We start from the raw sequence: 18,143 nt of genomic DNA on the forward strand, positions 1-18,143 counted from the left end.
GGAGATGTTTTGAAAATTTCCGAGATAGGGGAGACCTAACTGTTATGAATCTTCTACGATGATCAATGGCTATCCACCATAGGCATATATATTCACACTGACGTATACACTGCGCGAACTCTGTCTGCATTTGCGCGCGCGGTCCGTCTGTCGGTAGGAGCTTTATCTGTGTATGTGGAACGTGCTCATCTCTGATGAAGGGGAGGGAGGAGATAGCAGAGTCGGGTCCTTATGGACCTGCCAATTCTCAGGGTCATCTCGCGCGATGGTATATACAACATGCTGCAAGGATGTATCAAGAAAAAGGATCTCTCAGTGGGCAGGTACGCATACTCCCTCATTATCACAGCCGGGCTCGATTCTGTTGTCGTCTTGCAGGATCTCCTCATCCGTTTGCTTGCTCTTTGTGGCAAGCTCGAGGAAGCAAATATGGTTTTCGACAGGATGTCACATCCCACTCTTTATACGTGGAATGCAATCATCTCGGCAAACTCAGAGCTTGCAAACCCAGAAAGATCATTTAAGTTATATCAGAGAATGAGGCAACTTGGCGTTGAACCCAACAAATTCATATTCTTGTCAATCCTACAAGTCTGCAGCAGTACAAATGCCTTGGAACAGGGCAGGATTATTCATGAAGAGATTCGAGCGAATGGTCTTCTGTCTGATGTGTTTGTGGGAAACACTGTGATTGACATGTATATCAAGTGCAACAGTTTGGAGGAAGCAAAAGACGTCTTTGATAAATTGTCCCGGGATATGGTTTCGTGGAGCATAATGATTACTGGCTATGTCCATGCTGGTCATGTTGCGGCTGCCATTGAGCTATTTCTGGAGCTGCAGCGGGAGGGCTTCATGCCCAATGAGGTCATCTTCGTTTGCATGGTAAAATTATGCAATGACGTTGATGTTCTAAATATATTGCATGGTCAGATGGTGGAAGGAGGTTTTGAGGCAGTCACTATTCTTGCAAATGTTCTGATTCATATGTATGCAAAGCTTAATAACCTATGCGATGCTTTGCAGATTTTTGAGAGCTTGGACAGTGATGATGTCGTATCATGGGGGGCAATAATTGCGGGGCTGGTTCACAATGGTGAAAGCCTTTCTGCTGTGGAGTTTTTTGAGAGGTTACAGCAGAAGTGTGTGCACCCAACCAATGTGATTTTTGCATCTGCAATAAAAGCTTGCAGCAGCTTAAGAAGTCTACAAAAGGGGAGGTCGATCCATTGCCATATATTGTGGACCCGTGTGAAGTCCGATCTGGTTATTGGGAATTCTCTTGTAGATATGTATGCAAAGTGCTACAGCACTGAAGAGGCATTGCAGGTGTTCAATGCATTGTCAATACGAGATGATGTATCATGGGGTGCAATGTTCTCTGTCTATGCCCAGCAAGGTCATGACCTTGCTGCTTTCCAACTGTTTGAAAGGTTGCAGCAAGAGGGTTTGAAGGCCAATAAAGTGGTGTATATGTCCATGTTGAGCATATGTGGCAGCCTAGAAGCTATCTCAAACGGGAGGCAGGTGCATAATCAGATTATAGTTCATGGACTACACCATGACATTGAGGTGTCTGGCACATTGATAGACATGTATGTCAAATGTGGGAGCTTGGACGAGGCACAGAAGGTTTTTGATAGCTCTTCAAACCAGGATACCATCTCTTGGGGTGCATTAATTTCTGGTTATGGACAACATGGGCATTTTTATTCCGCGTTTGAACTTCTGCAAAAATTGCAACTCCATGGTATGAAGCCTGACTCTTTCATGTTTTTATCGATCTTGAAAGCTAGTGACTCTGTAATCGCTAAGGAGGAATGTCGGATTCTGCACAGGCAAATTATTTACTGGGGTTATGAGATGGAAGTATTTCTTGTGAACCCTTTGATTCAAATGTATGGTAATAGTGGCGATGTTGAATGCGCATATAAAGTTTTTGATGGTTTGTCTATCCGAGATGATGTGTCATGGAGAGTAATGATGGCTGCTTATCTTGAGAATGGACAAGCACTCTCTGGCCTTGAACATTGTGCGAGTATGTGTCAATCCGGCATGAAGATGGGTAGAATAATGTTGGTATATGTCTTGAAAGCGCTAGGCATTGTGGGGGATATGCGCCAGGGTCACATGGTACATGACCAAGTTGTTCGAGATGAATTTGAAAAGGATGTTGTTGTAGGGAGCACACTTATTGACATGTATGCAAATTCTGGATATATGTACGATGCTTGTGACATTTTTGGCAAGTTACCTACTCATAACACAGTTACCTATGGAGTAATGATTGCAGGATATGTGCAGCATGGCGCTGGTTTAGCTGCTCTTGAGCTCTATGAGACAATGAGATCAGAGAAAATAGAACCCACTGAGGCCACATATTTATGCTGCCTGAAGGCATGTGGCCTTGTAGGTGCTCTAACTCTTGGCAGATTACTACACATGGAAATTTCCATGATCGAATATCAAAGTGTCGCTTTTGGAAGCACGCTTCTGTACATGTATGCAACCTGTGAAAGCCTAGAGGATGCTTGCAGAGTTTTTGAGGACATGTCAGTGCGAGACGTTGTGAGCTGGGAGTTAATGATATCTATTTATGCAGAATATGGTTATAGCCAAAGTGCTCTGGAGTCCTTTGAAAGGATGCAACAAGAGGGATTTAAGCCAAGAGGACCAACATTTCTGTGCGCATTGAATGCCTGTGCTGATTTAGGAGTGCTTGGATATGGACATGTAATACATGACCAACTAATGAGGAACGAGAGTTGCTCTGACATAGTTCTTGTGAATGCTGTGATTGACTGCTATGCAAGATGCGGAAGCATGAGGGAGGCACATGCATTGTTTGAAAAACTCCTGACTCGTAATGTTGTTTCCTGGTGTGCTCTGATTCAAGGCTACTCTCATTTAGGTGATGCAATATCAGCAAGACAATGCCTGGAGGCTATGGAAAAAGAAGGTATGAAACTCAATGAACAACTGTACACGAATGTTCTTGCAGCATGCCGACATTCAGGGCTTCTTGAAGAAGCATGTTATCATTTTATGCGAATGAAAGATTTTCGCAGAATTACGCCCACTGCCGAGCACTACAATTGCTTGATCGACCTTCTCTGTCGCTCAGGAAACTTAGATGAAGCTGAAAGCATACTGAAAGGTATGCATTTGACACCAGATATCGTAGCTTGGCGATCCCTTTTAGCCTGCTTCACAACTTGCCAGGACACGGAACGCAGCTTCCGATGCTTTAATGAAGTGAGTCGGCTGGATCCAATTAATGGTTCAGCCTATGCACTCATGTCAAATATTTTCACTAACACTCCTGACCAAACATACATACCTGATTTGTCAAGTATGAGGAACAATATTTGTACAAATTCTACCATCATAAATTCTGAACTTACCCAACAGTATACAAAGAGGATTAAGTCCGAGTCCCTTTCTTGTTATCAAGACCACATCTCTATGCGAAAAAGGTACAAAATTTTGTCATTTGTTGTTTTCTGTTCATTTGTGTCGGGTTCAATGATAATGGTGCAGAAACCTCATACAAAGATCTCTTCATTGTTTGGTTTCTGTTTTGTTTGTTTTTGAGCCTGTGTGTGTGTGCCCCCCGCCCGCCCCCCCCCCCCCCCCCCCCCCCAAAAAAAAAAAAAGAAAAAAAAGAAAAGAAAACGTGCCTGTACCCCTGCCCCCAGGGGAGACGAAGGCAAAACATCAAAGAGTCTTCGTCTCTCGCTGGGGTTCCCCAACGACACCTTCAAGGGTACTCCAAGCTCCTCTATTTCTGCTTCATTTTTTCAAGAGTACAAATGTCTTTGACCTCCAGACACACAAGACATACAGGTCAGGTCTTTCATGCTTTTTTGTACCATGATGTAAAGGCTTCTCTTGTTCACCTTCTTTCACATGTTAATTGAGCTCGCAATGTTAGGCTATGGTCATGCAAGGTCTCAGTTATCTGTTTGGGTAACTGAGGCTATTAAGCCTCTTGTGCATGGAATGAGTGATAACTGAGCCACGGTCACAGTCACGGTCATGCGCGAGCACAACTATCAATGATTGACTGATTACCTGCATGTGGCAGTCAGCAAAAGACACATGGAGGATATTATCGTTGCTAGCAGGTAGAAATGAAATGAAATGAAATGTTATATTAACGTCTTCAAAAGGCCAAAGTGACCTATGAGACCAGAAAGCTACAATGTGGTGGATCTGATACAAAGTCAGAGTAACAAAATAACAACATAACAAAACAAAAAATGTACTATGGGATCCTAGATTGGTCGATATGAACTAAGCAAAATGGGCGGCTTGCTGGGATAGCTAAATCACAAAAGGTCTAGCATCGGTCGTTGGTGGATCTCATCAATCTTTTCCATGGTCAGTAGTCTGACCGGGCGTCGTGCATGCCCGGCCAGAGTGCTCCGAATCTTCTGATGTAGCCTCTGTCGATGCTGTGTAGTCCTCCGCAGTCGTGGGCGCCTGGATTTCCCCAACTCAATCGCTCGGTCGATCAGTGTGCCTCTGGTGTGAGACGAAAGGGAGCTCTGCTGTGGGAGTGGCTCCTGGGCTGTCCCATGTCTACTCTAAAGAAATCTGTGATCTGTCTCTGAGACTGGCTAGCCTCTCCACTCATCAGCCTATCTCTGTGTTTGTGCTGCTCGAGCAAGAAACAAACCCAGGCATCTCTGATCCTTGTATCCCATGACTCTGGAGAGTGGTCCAAAACCCTATCTGAACAAGCAAAGGAAGCGGCCTCGTATCTTGTAGTAGACGGAGCAGCGACATGTGTAGTGTAACTCTGTCTCAGGCTCCATGTCACACAAGGGGCATGTCCTAGCCTCTGCTGGTACTCCGCTGTATCTCCGAGTCTCAAGTCTCAATCCGTAGCTTGTGAGAAGATGTGCGTAACTGGCCAATAGCACATCGTATCCCATGAGACAGTGGGTGTCCATGTATCTGGGTCTCGTCACAAAACCATTCTCCGTAAGCTGGAGAAGATGGTCTCTGTAGAAATCCATCTTCGTGCCCAGCTCCTGTGCTGGCTGTATCCATGTCCTCCTTGTGTCTAGCTGGGTCAGGTCTTGGCGGATGAGCCCGGTGATCTCGGACTGTGTAAGAGTGAGAGATGGTGCATCCAATGAGTACTGGAAGGGTGGCAACCTATCTATGCTGAACCCATGTGCTTGAAGCCATGATGTCATCTCCCCATACCAGCATGCTGTATCTCCCTGCATGGCTAACTATCGAGAGGACTCAAGTGAAATGCGAGCATATCTGTCTCTAGGAAGTTCCCATGTGCGGTGTATGAAGGAGAGTGATCTGGTGAGCGCCTCAACCACTAGTGGGGGGGCCGCTAGCTCTGCTCGGATAATGGCACGTGGTACTGATGCCTTGGCTCTAATGAGCCGCGAGATCATAGAGACGAGAGGTTTCTCCGTGTTCCCCCATCCATCAGTGCGACCCGAGCTCCCGTGGTGATCCAATGAAGGTCCCCATATCTCAGCTCCATAGAGCAATGCAGAAGCCACCGAAGTGTCAAAGAGCCAAAGCTTAGTTCGAGGCTCCTGAAATTGAACTTGCAAATACATCCTCTCCAATCTACCCAATGCTGCATGGGCTCTAGTCAATCTGGTCTCTGCTGCTCTCCTGAGTGAGGATGCAGGTATGCTAAAAACCACTCCAAGGTAAGTGTAAGCATCTGTGTACTCCACAGTCTCCTGGCCGTATGTGAATGTAGGTTCTGACCTCCTGATCCACTGTGGGGTGGTATTAAACACCATAACCTTGGTTTTACCAAGGTTGACAGCAAACCACTTTCGTGGGCAAACCTTTGCAAAGCATCCAAGTGACATTGCATCTCCTCCGAAGATTCGGAGATCAACACAATATCATCAGCATATAACAAAAGTGGAATCCACGTCCCTGCCAGCTGTGCACCTCTATCACCATCGTTCTCAATGTAGTCAGAAACCTCATCCACATACATACCGAATAGAGTAGGAGACAGCGGGCAGCCCTGCTTCACCCCAATAGTGGAGTGAACGGGTGTAGATAGTCCCTCATGGGTGCGTACATGCCCTACTACTGATCTGTACAATGCCATGATCCCCCAAATGAGCTTTGTGGGTACTCCCATCTCCTGTAATCTGCGCATCAATCTAGCTCTGGGGACTGTGTCAAAGGCTTTGCGGAAGTCCACAAAGCTACAATAGATTCGTCTCCCCCTCCTCGATGATGGCCCTGAGTGTCAAGATATGGTCAAGAGTAGAGAAGCCTCTCCTGAACCCTGCCTGCCCAACTACAGGCATTCCTTCCCTCTCTCCCCATCTACTCAACTGCTGCTCAAGAATGGATGCATACAACTATGCCAGTGTGTGTCCAATAATGATAGTGCGATAATTCCCAGGCTCCATAGGGTCTCCAGACTTGAAGATAGGTACAGAAGAGAGAGGATCTAGAGAGAGAACATTCATTCGTTTGAAAGCTGATTGCATTAAATGTATTACAGACACCCCTTAGTGCAACAGTGCCAAAATCGGCACTATTACAAAAAGCTATGATCGATAGTATTAAGCTGGCTCAATAAAATATGCGTGACCGAATTGCGGGCTCAATTATCTGTTTTGAGTTACTGATAAGACCCGTGACCACCACCTCATTACGAAATTTCGGAGGTCATTTGGAGGGCCATATGAAGGAGAGAGAAAAATAGAGCGCGTCCAATGAGCAGGAGGGCTACGTTACGTAGGAAAGTACGTGGAAAGACTCAAAAAATAGAAAAATATCCTTTCACGAATCTAGGATTGTGGCATCGTAACTTCCTTGCTTTTACCGAGCTGTTAGGTGCTTGTGTGGTCCCATTGCTGATATTCTCTTATGGTCATTAACGTACTGGAGGGTGACCATTAAGCCCGCACAAGATATTTGAATTCTAAAACACTTTCCCTCCATTAGAATGCTTTCAAAGTGAATCTCCCTCCACTAAAGCTTTTCTCTGAGAGCTATGGCTTCCACGTCTTCTCGCCCAAGAAGCTCTAGGTGTTTATGGTCTCTCACACCAACAACCAACAACTGCACTTTGCCTAGAAGGCCAAGTAGTAGCATATCCTCAATTACAATATCAACTTCAATAAGTGCAGAGAACCAATGGGTTGGACAAAGGATAAACAAAGGTTCATAGGTCCTCATGCAACCAAGAAGACCCAAGAGGTCTAGTGCTGTCAATGTTTACCGCTCAGCATGGAAGGCCAGAGTGTTGGATTTCAAAGTTGAAATCGGCAAAAGATCTGTAAAGGAAGTTCTTGTTCAGCATGTGTTTACCCATCCAGACGTGATAGCAAACGGTGAAAATGTGTCAGATATACATCAACCACGTTGCAATTGTAAGTATTCTTGACATCTGAACTGCATTTGATTTGTCATTTCACTTATTGATACTCTCATTATAACTTTTCTTATATATTTTGCAACGTTTATCCCTCTTCTTATGAGCAATGTCTCCATTCTTCACAGCTCAACTACATTAGATTTGTCATTTTGACTTATTGATACTCTTAGTTTAACTCTTGTTATATATTTTGCAGATGTTTATCCCTCTTCTTATGAGCAATGGGAACCTGTGGAGTGCATAATAGGCCTCTTCCTTGTTGTTCATGCCTACATTGGTTCTTTACAATATTCAAGGAGGAGCAGCAAAAGCCTGGCTGATGAAGGAATATTTTTCTATGACCACTTCTACCAACTCATCCCAGGGAATAAAAATGACATGTTGGTGAAACTGTCTCTACCAACCGATTGGAACACTGTGGACTGGCCAGTTCCTAAGGAAACAATGGTGGAGGCAATGCGAAGTAAGCTCTACAAGGATATACAGAAGTCTCTATGTAGCTCTATTCCCACCAAACTGGTTAGAATTGCAAAATTTTGTCTAACTGCACTCTTCATAGATTTGTTTCATAGCTACAATATACGTGTTACGAAAACTATGTTCATGTGCAAGTCATTTCAACAGTCATCCTACGACAAACTTCTTGACAGAGGATGGTATGTAAAGGAAGAGATTGACATACGGTGCGAGGTCGCGCTTGACACTCTAGTTGTCAAGTACATGATTGCAAGCCAATCACTTTTAGTCTCCTTTTGGTATATGCGATCACAAATGTTCAAATGTAAGTACATTCCTATGGACCAGGTTTCTGCAGGTTTGGAAGATAATCCTGCTATGGATGTGGAAGTGATTGATAAAGAGCATGGCGTAATGTTGGTGGTTACAATAAGGGAGCTATGCAATCTTCTGTAGTTGCGGCACGACATAATTGAAGAGTCAATGGACAGGGACCTTTCAGATTTTTCCTTTTTCCTAGCTGGTCGTAAGCTGATATGGCGTAGGGAAAAAGATATTTTGTGCAAAGAGTTGGATGGTCGGGTTGAAATAGTGTCAATGTAACAGAGATTCTTGTGAACCCAAGTGTATACGAATGACTTTCAATACATGAAGTTTTTTGAGCTCATTTGTCAATTATGCTCTGTGAATATAAGTGTTCTTGAAATACGTTTCTTTAGCATGTCAAATCTCTCTCTCTCTCTCTCTCTCTCTCTCTCTCTCTCTCAGTTAGGCAAGACAAAGACATGATAGAAGAGTCATCTTAATTCATTAGAAAGTACAAACTCGTCTGTGAACAATGGACTGAGATAAAGTTTATGTAAGTATGGAATCAAAATGTCTTCAAGGTAAAAATCAAAGGAATGCCCCTCGAAAGAAGGTGGTGAGATAGTTGTTCCTGGTGGATTTAGTTCTTCCTTTTCAGGAGTATCATCGATCAGTAGTGTATTATTTGCATCAAAGGGTACATCGATTTGGCTAAACGGTTTGTATAAAAGAGGTAAATGTGATTTTTTAGGGTGGTAGTGGTCCTCGACGGTAACACATTTTCTTTGATCATACAAAAAGGCAGAATCTGACGTGTGAGCGCCGCATACACCGCAAACTATTGTAACTAGTGGCGACAAGTTTTGCCTTTGCATTGAAGACCATATGGCAACTCTGAAGCCCGAAAGAAGAAACTGAATAAATTCTTTGGTTCCTGGACGAACCACGACACGATAAGTTCCCATCCGAAATGTTTGCAAATCCTCGAAGGGCTCTGTGTCACCCAGAGGCACGCGCATCAACAGCAATCCATTGAGGTCCAAGATAATCAATCTCTGTAAAAGTTGACAAGTACATATAAGTAGTTAGAAGCTGAACATATTTTACCATACTTGAATAGACATTACCGGAACAACCGTATCTACAGGTAGCAAGGGTCCATACTGGGTCTCTATAGTGTTGTTGTCGTTGTTGCTATCCTCTGCTTTAGCTTCATCATTTACATCTTCATAGTCATCATTTACATCTTCATCAAGGGTCTCCCCCATGGCTCTTTCTGCCTCATTCAGGGTTTCTTCCAAGGTCTTTTCCTCTGCCTCTGTTGGCCGGCTTGCATCATCCATAACCTTGTGCTCATCCGTATGCCTGCTTTCCTCATCCATCCTTGCCTCATCCATATCAGTTTTCTCATCCCTAGGCGTGCTTTGCTCATCCATATCCTTTTACTCATCCGTAGGCCTGCTTTCCTCATCCAGGGATTCATCCATAGGCTCTTTTGGCTCCTCCACTGGCTTACTTGGCTCTTTCATTGTCTCCTCCATAAGCCCCTCTGGTTGTACACTAGCACCTTCCATATGTTCATTTGACCTTTCTTCATCCTCGGCTCTTTCATCTTCAGCTGATATGACCCCCTCGGCCCGTTGTGATTCCACTGTATCTGATGTAGGGGTTTGTTGTGGTGGCACGTCATGTATTGTCTTATCAATTGTGTGGTCGTCCAAGCCGCTATCTTCAGGTTCTCTAGGGATCGACATAGTAAGCAGGTGTTGTATTAGACTTACTCGGTATCTTTGCAAATAATCATATGTGTAGTTTTTTAAAGCACTCTGCAAAATTGAAAGACCATATGGTGAGAAGTCTTGTATAAAGAAAACCAAAACTGACTGAATGCAATGCCAAATGGTTACCTTAGTCATGAAAGGTTTTAATGCAAAGTAGCTTTGCAGGACATATTCTGCATGGAGAAGACATCTCCAGCCGCAAGAATTTCCATCATTTTGATTTGGGACAGGTACATCTTTGATTGGGGCCTTGTATAGTTCATACCTTCCACATAGCTTGCCATAAGCAAGCAACATGCTCTTTATACAACTGCACAAAGGAGTATCAAGATGTTAGCTTGAGGCTTCAAATTTACATGGATATCTATAAGAAACACTTTCTGATACATAACACTTACAGCCTAATTTCAGGGTGGGATCCTTTTATTGAATTGAACACCCACACTGCTGGTTGGTCAACATTAGGGCATATGAGACTCCAGTGATGGTTGTTCTCATATGGAAAGATGATGACAGTTACTTCCAGCATAGCATAGTGGAGAAACCAACTCTCAAAGGTGCTAGATGGACTGTTCTTCTGTCTAATAATCATTGACATTTGTGGATCAAGAAGAAACACCTCCGTGTGGGTGTGCGTTGGAAGTTGACTTTTGATCAAGCTGCAGAGAGTATACCTGAGTTAGTACACCTATGATATGAGTTTTCAAAGTTAGCAAGATAGTAAGACTTACTTAAGACAAGAATAGATAATTGTGTGTGAGATCTGAGCATCTGGATTCATCAATAAACTAATGTCCACTTTTTCCAGCGTCAGCTTTCTGGACCCATCTATAAATGATATCTCTACAAGCAAACCATCCTTCATTGAAAGTAGAGCTTCTTTATTGCTTGCCTCTATGGACAGGGTCACATTGCATTCTGTCTGCCTCTGGGACTCCACTGCTACTTTTGCTTTCTCCTTAAGCTCTGCTTCCCTCATGTCCTCTGTTTGGCGAGCAACCGTCTTTGCCCTTGCCCTTGTATTCACATCATGTGTGACATCTACAACTGTGAGTTGTGGCAATAGCTCAGGGGGGTATAGCAAAATTTCCCTCATTTTCTTATCCCTGCAGACATTGGGGACCAGTAGTTTGTCATACCTTCACCTTATCCGTTTTAGTGTCTCACTATCTTTGTCCATTACAGTCACCCTGTGGGCATGGGCTGCTACAATGGTCATGTCACTGAAGTACTCAAGTAGGAAGTCCTATGCTGCTTCTTATAGAGCCATCAATGCCACCACCTTCCACCTTTTAGTGTCCCAGGTAGCTTCTTCACATATGGACCTCACCATCCTCTGAAAGGGCAGCTTTGGTATGCACAAATCTACACATTTTTGTGCCTTCCTGATTTCTCTGAAAAGTCCCATGCAGCTTTGTAACTTCTTCACCCTTAGACCTTTCAAAATTTTATTTGGCTTTCTAGGTCTCTTCTTTGGGGTTGCAGATCTGCTACTTGCCTTAGCTGCTAATCCTGGTCCCTTGCCTGCCTTCCTTGTAGTGGCCTTTGTTCTAGCCATTTCACTGTATAAAAATAGAGAAGTCTCTCTCTCTCTCTCTCTCTCTCTCTCTCTACTTTCTATAGACTAGCATATTTAGAGAGAGAGAGAGAGAGAGAGAGAGAGAGAGAGAGAGAGAGAGAGTGAGAGACTCCCATTACTAACGGCGCGCGTGGAAGATATTTTGACCCCAAAATACACCTCCGCGCGCCGTTAGTATAAGGGTACAGAAAGACTCTCTCTATCTCTTTCTCCTGCCTTCCCCAGTCTCTACACTTTTTCTTCCTCTCTCTATAACACACACACACACACACACACACACACACACACACACACACACACACACACACACCCACACTCTCGTGGATAAACTCCATCTATCTCACTCGTTATACTTCCGTTTGCACAGTACTAAAGGCACGCAAAGTGACATCCAAACCGGAGGTGCCTGTCTCCACGCGCCTTTAGTAGAGAGAGAGAGAGAGAGAGAGAGAGAGAGAGAGAGAGAGAGAGAGAGAGAGAGAGAGAGCCTGTGTGTGTGTATGTGTGTTATATTTGTGTGTCTATGTGTTTGTGTTTGTGTGTGTGTGTATGTGTGTGTGTGTTGTATTTGTGTGTGTGTGTGTGTGTGCGTGTTGTATTTGTGTGTGTGTGTATGTGTGTTGTGTGTTAAGAGAGAGCTAGATATGAAATATACTCTGAGAGAAACACACACACACACACACACACACACACACACACAGAGGGACGTTTCAGAAACAGAGAGAGAAGCACAGCCTGACCTCTTGGAGAGAGAGAGAGAGAGAGAGAGAGAGAGAGAGAGAGAGAGAGAGAGAGGGTGAGGGCCAAACCTTCTAAGGACGCAGACCTACGTTATGTCGATGACGGGTCAAATCAATCTTGCAGGTGCTTTCTGTCGGAGACGCAGACGACGACGCTCTCTCTCTTTCTCTCTCTCTTTGACGCGGTGTGTTTTTTTCTCTGTCATCACTTTTATATGTGACGTACGAAAATATATGGGCCCAATAAATGATCGCACGTGCGGCATCATGCAATTATATTCTATTTTTTAGTAACACGTGGGGCGCCGTCGTGTGTATCCGTTATAAGTGTCATTTTGAGAGAGAGAGAGAGAGAGAGAGAGAGAGAGAGAGAGAGAGAGAGAGAGAGAGAGAGAGAGAGATAGATAGATAGATAGATAGATAGTTCTATTATCGTCCTGGGAGGTCAAATATGACCTATGGGACCAAATGAACATGTCACGTGGTGTGGGTGGAGTTCATAAGTGACTCTCGATGCTCAAAAATGGCTGAAATGAGCGTCGCAATAGAGAGTCCACATCGTGGTTGGGAGAGGAAGGTATGTAGGGAGAGCTCATGGCTGAATATATGGGGAAAAGAGGACCTAATGTGGTCAAAAGCTGAGCACTCAAGTAGTGTGTGGTACTCACTCTCTCGCACTTGACGAGGGCATAAGGTGCAAAGTCGATGATACTCCTCGCCAGTGCCCCAACGTCCTGTCTCGCAGCGTAGAGAATGGGAGCTAAGACGAATGGAGGCAATGGTGCGGATCGCACTCAACGGGATGGGCTCAAGGATGTAGGAATGGGTTCGGTTACCTTGTTCCGAGAAGAAGAGAGATTTGTAGTTTGGGGCAACGTGTGTGGTGTAATGGCTGAAGCGAGAACCTCCGGATTTCTCCCAAGCCATGATACATTGGCGTTGTAAGAAGGCCTCATTAACTTGGGAGTCGATCGACGCATCCTTGACCAAGTGACATGCATCCCATCTTCCAAACCATTTCTTGATATCAAGCATCCACCCCGAACTTAGTATTTTGCTCTTGCATGTCTTTTGAACCTTTTGACTTGCTTCATATGCGATTCTAGGAAGTCGATGCAAAGGGCTACGTTGTGTCTTACGCATGTACTCCACAACCCTTTCCATGCCCAAGACCTCAATGGGAAGCGATCCGGACTCAAGAAGTAAGAGCATGTAGGGTGTTTGTGTCTTGACTTGGAGAAAGTTGGTGAGAAAATGCTTTTGAACATTCTCAAACTCTTTCCAAGTAGACTTCCTGATGCTTCCACCCCACACCTCCACTCCATAAAGAAGCACCGGTGTCACCAATGTGTCAAAGAGGTACTTTTTGAGAGCCCAACACTTGATCTCTCCTGCATTGCACATGTTCTCAAATGCATAATAAGCCCTCTTTCCGGCTTCCAAGCGACGCATTGCACAATCCTTCCATTTATGATTGGATGGAACCTCAAGGCCAAGGTACTTGAAGTGATCTACCACTTCAAGTTTCTCATTGTTGTATACAATGCATGGATTTTCATCATTGAGGGTCTTTACAAGCATAACCTTGGTTTTGGATCCATTCACGATCAGCCCGCTATGTAGGCAAAAGCGTTCCAAGACACTCATAAGCTTTTGTGCATCTTCTAAGGTATGTGCCAAGAGCACTACATCATCGGCATAAAGCAAAAGCATGATCACCGCATTTCCAATCTTAACCTCTTCTATGCCTTCTTGCTGCATAAAATCAAGAACCATGTATTCCAATTCATCAATGAGTAGCCCAAAGAGGGTTGGGGAAAGTGGGCATCCTTGTTTGACACCAATAGTGCTTGCAAAAAATTCTGAAATTCCATCTCCCATACGTAATCGACATATCACTTTTTGGTAGATGCGAAAGACTGCATGCATAAATTCTCTCGGCACTTGAAGGCTTTGCATACGTCCCCAAAGATTTCCTCGCGGTACCATATCAAAAGCTTTCTTGAAATCCACAAAGCAACAATACAACTTTTTTCCTTTCAATCGAGACGCTTCCATAAGAACTCGAAGAGTGACAAGGTGATCAATAGTGCTATGATGCTTTCGAAAACCTGCTTGGCCAAGCGCACGTTTGCCATTCTTTTCAGCCCATTCACTTATCTTCATCTCCATGATACATCCAAATAACTTTGCCATCAAAGAACCAACCATTATAGTGCGATAGTTGTTCACATTGTTCACATCTCCTCCTTTGTGCAAAGGTTTGATCCAATTTGCACTCCAATCATGAGGCATGCCATACTGAAGTGCAAGGTTAAACATATCGCATATCCAATATTGTGTTTTCTTGCTTGTCCATTTAATCATTTCAGCCTTGACACCTTGAAGGTCACCTGCCTTGCGAGTAGCAAGTTTCTCAAGCGCGCGGCATACATCTTCAATGGTAACGAAGGGAGACATAAATGGAAGGGAGCTACAACCCTCCATCTTATCAACATTGGGTTGCTCATAGAGGTTCTTACAATGCATATACATATCCTCAAGAGTCAAGTCACCAAAGCTCTCAACGCGCTTGCCTTTTAGATTTTGCCAAAACTTGCCACATGCATGTGCTTTCTCTTGTGCTAAAAGAAGTTGTTTTTCGACTTCCCACCTTCTCCTCTTCTTTTGAACAAGTGCTTTGTATGTGTGTGAACATTCCAAGTAAACTTCCTTGTCTTTGATTGCATCCAATCTTAGCAAGTGTTTTCGGGCTTGACTACATTCCATGTCAAACCATTTCTTCTTAGTGCTACCCTTCTTAGACCTTTTGCAAGACATGTGTTTCGCCGAAAAGCATTCCTTCGCACAAGAGAAAATTACTTCTTTGAAAACTTTCCACTTGCATTCTAATGTTGGGCTCCCTTGATGCTCTATCATGCTTAACATTTGGTCCACCATATCAGCATATATAAGTGCTCGTTTGAAGTCTAGACGTAGGTACAAATGATTCACATCATGATTGGAGGCTACATGCTCGGGCCGTTTACCACACTTGAGGTCAATACATAACATCCTATGATCCGATTCCGGATTCCATTCACCAAGTGTAAAGCTTTGTATGCATTTTAGAGTGGCTTCTGAGAACAACATATAGTCAATCACGCTAGCACCATTGTGCTTTCTACATGTAAAGTCATTGGTGCCTTGCCATAGAGATACACCATTTGCAATGAGCATTCCGGTACTATTGCACATATGTAGAAGTGACTTTCCATAGTGATCCACTTCGTTTGCATCATTAGAACTTCGATTATACATGTATGAGTCATCCACTCTTCTTGATACATGCGGCATGTCGACTTGTTGTGTGTTGTGTTGTAACATATTTGTGCGAGCATTCATGTCTCCAAAAACAATGACTTCACCTTGATCCTTGTAATGAGCAATGTCTTCCTCTAGTTCAACAAAGGGCTGATCTCTATCCATATTCAAGCGAGCATAAAAGTTGGAGTCATAGTGAGGAATGTAGCAGCCGGCCACAAACATGACTTGACCATTTGGTGGGCTGATTTTCAGCCATAAGTAGCGTTTATACTTATCTTCTTTGACAATGGAAACATCTTTCAAACCCTTTTTGGTCATACATGCTACGCCTCCTTGGCCTCTTCGTTGCTTTGCATTTTTGGCCCACATCAAAGAATGTACATCATATTTGTCAAATCCAAGAATTCGTTGCGCATCATGCTCCCATGTTTCGACAAGAAGTATCACATCGGAGTCATTGGTAAGCTCATCAATGCCAATTCCCGCATTCCATGGATACCCGTTACAATTCCAAAAGCTTATTCGCAAGCGTGAGTTGGTCTCATAGATCATGTGTCCCTATTTGTTGGGTGGACTTGCATCCTCCTCAAGTGCCTTTTCTTCTTGAGATGATACCTTAACCTTCTTGCTTCTTTCCTCGTATGCTTTGCAACGTACATTTTGTTGCATAAGAGTGCGATCCTCATATACATTACAACCCGTTCCTTTGAGGTAGATCCAACCATTGTCAAGGATGATCTTTCTCTTTACCTCATCAGCCATGGTACATACAATAGGTCTTTCTCCCGAGCGAGGGACTCCTTGTTTTCCAACTCGATGTGCACCATAAGCCATGATTCCTGACATGCCAAAGTGTGTAGCAAAAAACTCTTCAATAGCAACCGCAAGAGATTGGGGTGTTTCCATGCTTTCCTCCTTGATTCCACGAATGACGATGTTCTTTGAGCGTTTTTGTCGTTCTTGCAATTCTTGAGTGTCCACATTCTCTACATTCTTTGCTTGGACAACGGCTTGCGTGATAGGAGATGTAGAAACCACATTATCCTTACATATATCAGCCCATGATTTGGATGCATTTCTCATCTCACATACATCATGTCGTATTGTATCTATCGTTTCCTCTTTCAATACATGATCACTCTCAACTTTGCTCAAGCGCTCTTTCACTACATTCATGTCCACAAGAGAGCGTTTACATTCTTGAACTTCATTCTCAAGATGCATCAAGCGTGTTGTTTGCATTTCAAGAACCTTCTTGAGGTGCTCATTCTCCACAACGAGAACTCTTAAAGTACCATTCTCCATTGCAAGTGCGCGCAACTCTTCACCTTGCTTGTTGACGGTTTCTTGTAACGAGATCAAGTAAGCCATGATCATTGCTTCCGTTGTTGTAGACGATGTGGTTGGATTAGCATACAAATTCCTTGGAGATTTTGCATCATTCTCCATAGCGAGTGTGGCTTTTCCACCCTTGCGAGTTTTGTCTGACATTGCCTTCAAGTCGGCAACAAAAACGCAAAGTTTTGACAGTTTTTTCAGTTCTGAGATGCTGTTACAGCAAAGCCTTCCATTACACAGAAAAATTCTGTCTTTACATCAATGCGTAGAGGGCTTCGTGCTCTTCGATTGAGGCTATAGATCACCTAAATCGGAGTTCGGATGAGCAAGTTATGGTCAAAAGAGTGAACTGCTGTCTACTAGGTCAAAAAACGGCTGTGTGTGTGTGTGTGTGTGTGTGAGAGAGAGAGAGAGAGAGAGAGAGAGAGAGAGAGAGGGAGACTCATTACTGACAGAGAGAGAGAGAGAGAGACAGAGAGAGAAAGCAATGGAGAAGACACCTCCCTTGGAGTTTCTGCAAAATCCACCAACAAAAGGTGATCTCTCACTCTGTCTCTCTGTATTTCCAACAATAGGTAGCAAATTGTGTGTGTGTGTGTGTGGAAACAAAGAAAAACCCATACTGTTGTTCAACACACACACACAAACACATACACACACACATACACACACACACACACACCCACACTTAGACACACACACACTCTCTCTCTCTCTCTCTCTCTCTCTCTCTTTCCCCCTCTCTCTCTCTCTCTCTCTGTCCATGTACTAACGGTGCGCAGACACAACCAAATACTGGCTGCAGCTCTCTCCGCGCGCCTATAGTACATTCATGACATCCGCCTCTCTCTCTCTCTCTCTCTCTCTCAATAGTACTAAAGGTGCGCGTAGAGAGTTGCAAAGAGTATGTTTTTGTCTCCGCGTGCCTTTAGTACAGAGAGAGAGAGAGAGAGAGAGAGAGAGAGAGAGAGAGAGAGAGAGAGAGTGTCTATGTGTGTTTTGTTTATGTTCTTTGGAGAGAGAGAGAGAGACAGAGAGAGTGTGTTTATGTGTGTCTTTTGGTGTGTTTTGGAGAGAGAGAGAGAGAGAGAGAGAGAGAGAGAGAGAGAGACTTGTCATGTTCCTGATGGCATCTTTTATTTAAGGGAGGACTTTTTCCTGGCTATCATTTCCAGAGTCCAAGAGGAGAGGAGTGGATTTGTGTCAGAGGATAGTAGTGATGATGAGGCAATGGAAACATCCAA

The 18,143-nt window shown here is 43.9% G+C and overlaps 1 protein-coding gene across 2 annotated transcripts; it reads left to right on the forward strand.

Moving 5' to 3' along the window:
- LOC147427375 (pentatricopeptide repeat-containing protein At2g39620-like) lies at positions 1 to 8,514 on the forward strand. Of its 2 annotated transcripts, XM_086496628.1 has the most exons (3): positions 1 to 885; positions 1,027 to 3,476; positions 7,590 to 8,514. In XM_086496628.1, the coding sequence occupies exons 1-3, from the start codon at positions 232 to 234 to the stop codon at positions 7,609 to 7,611; spliced, it is 3,126 nt and encodes a 1,041-aa protein (XP_086352754.1). In that variant the 5' UTR covers positions 1 to 231; the 3' UTR covers positions 7,612 to 8,514. The 2 variants fall into 2 exon arrangements, with proteins under 2 accessions (XP_086352754.1, XP_086352753.1); XM_086496627.1 differs by having other exon boundaries at positions 1 to 3,476.
- The last annotated feature ends 9,629 nt before the right edge of the window (positions 8,515 to 18,143 follow it).

The sequence above is a fragment of the Adiantum capillus-veneris genome, chromosome 23 (assembly GCF_014529385.1).
Source record: "Adiantum capillus-veneris isolate H3 chromosome 23, ASM1452938v2, whole genome shotgun sequence".
NCBI lineage: Eukaryota > Viridiplantae > Streptophyta > Polypodiopsida > Polypodiales > Pteridaceae > Adiantum > Adiantum capillus-veneris.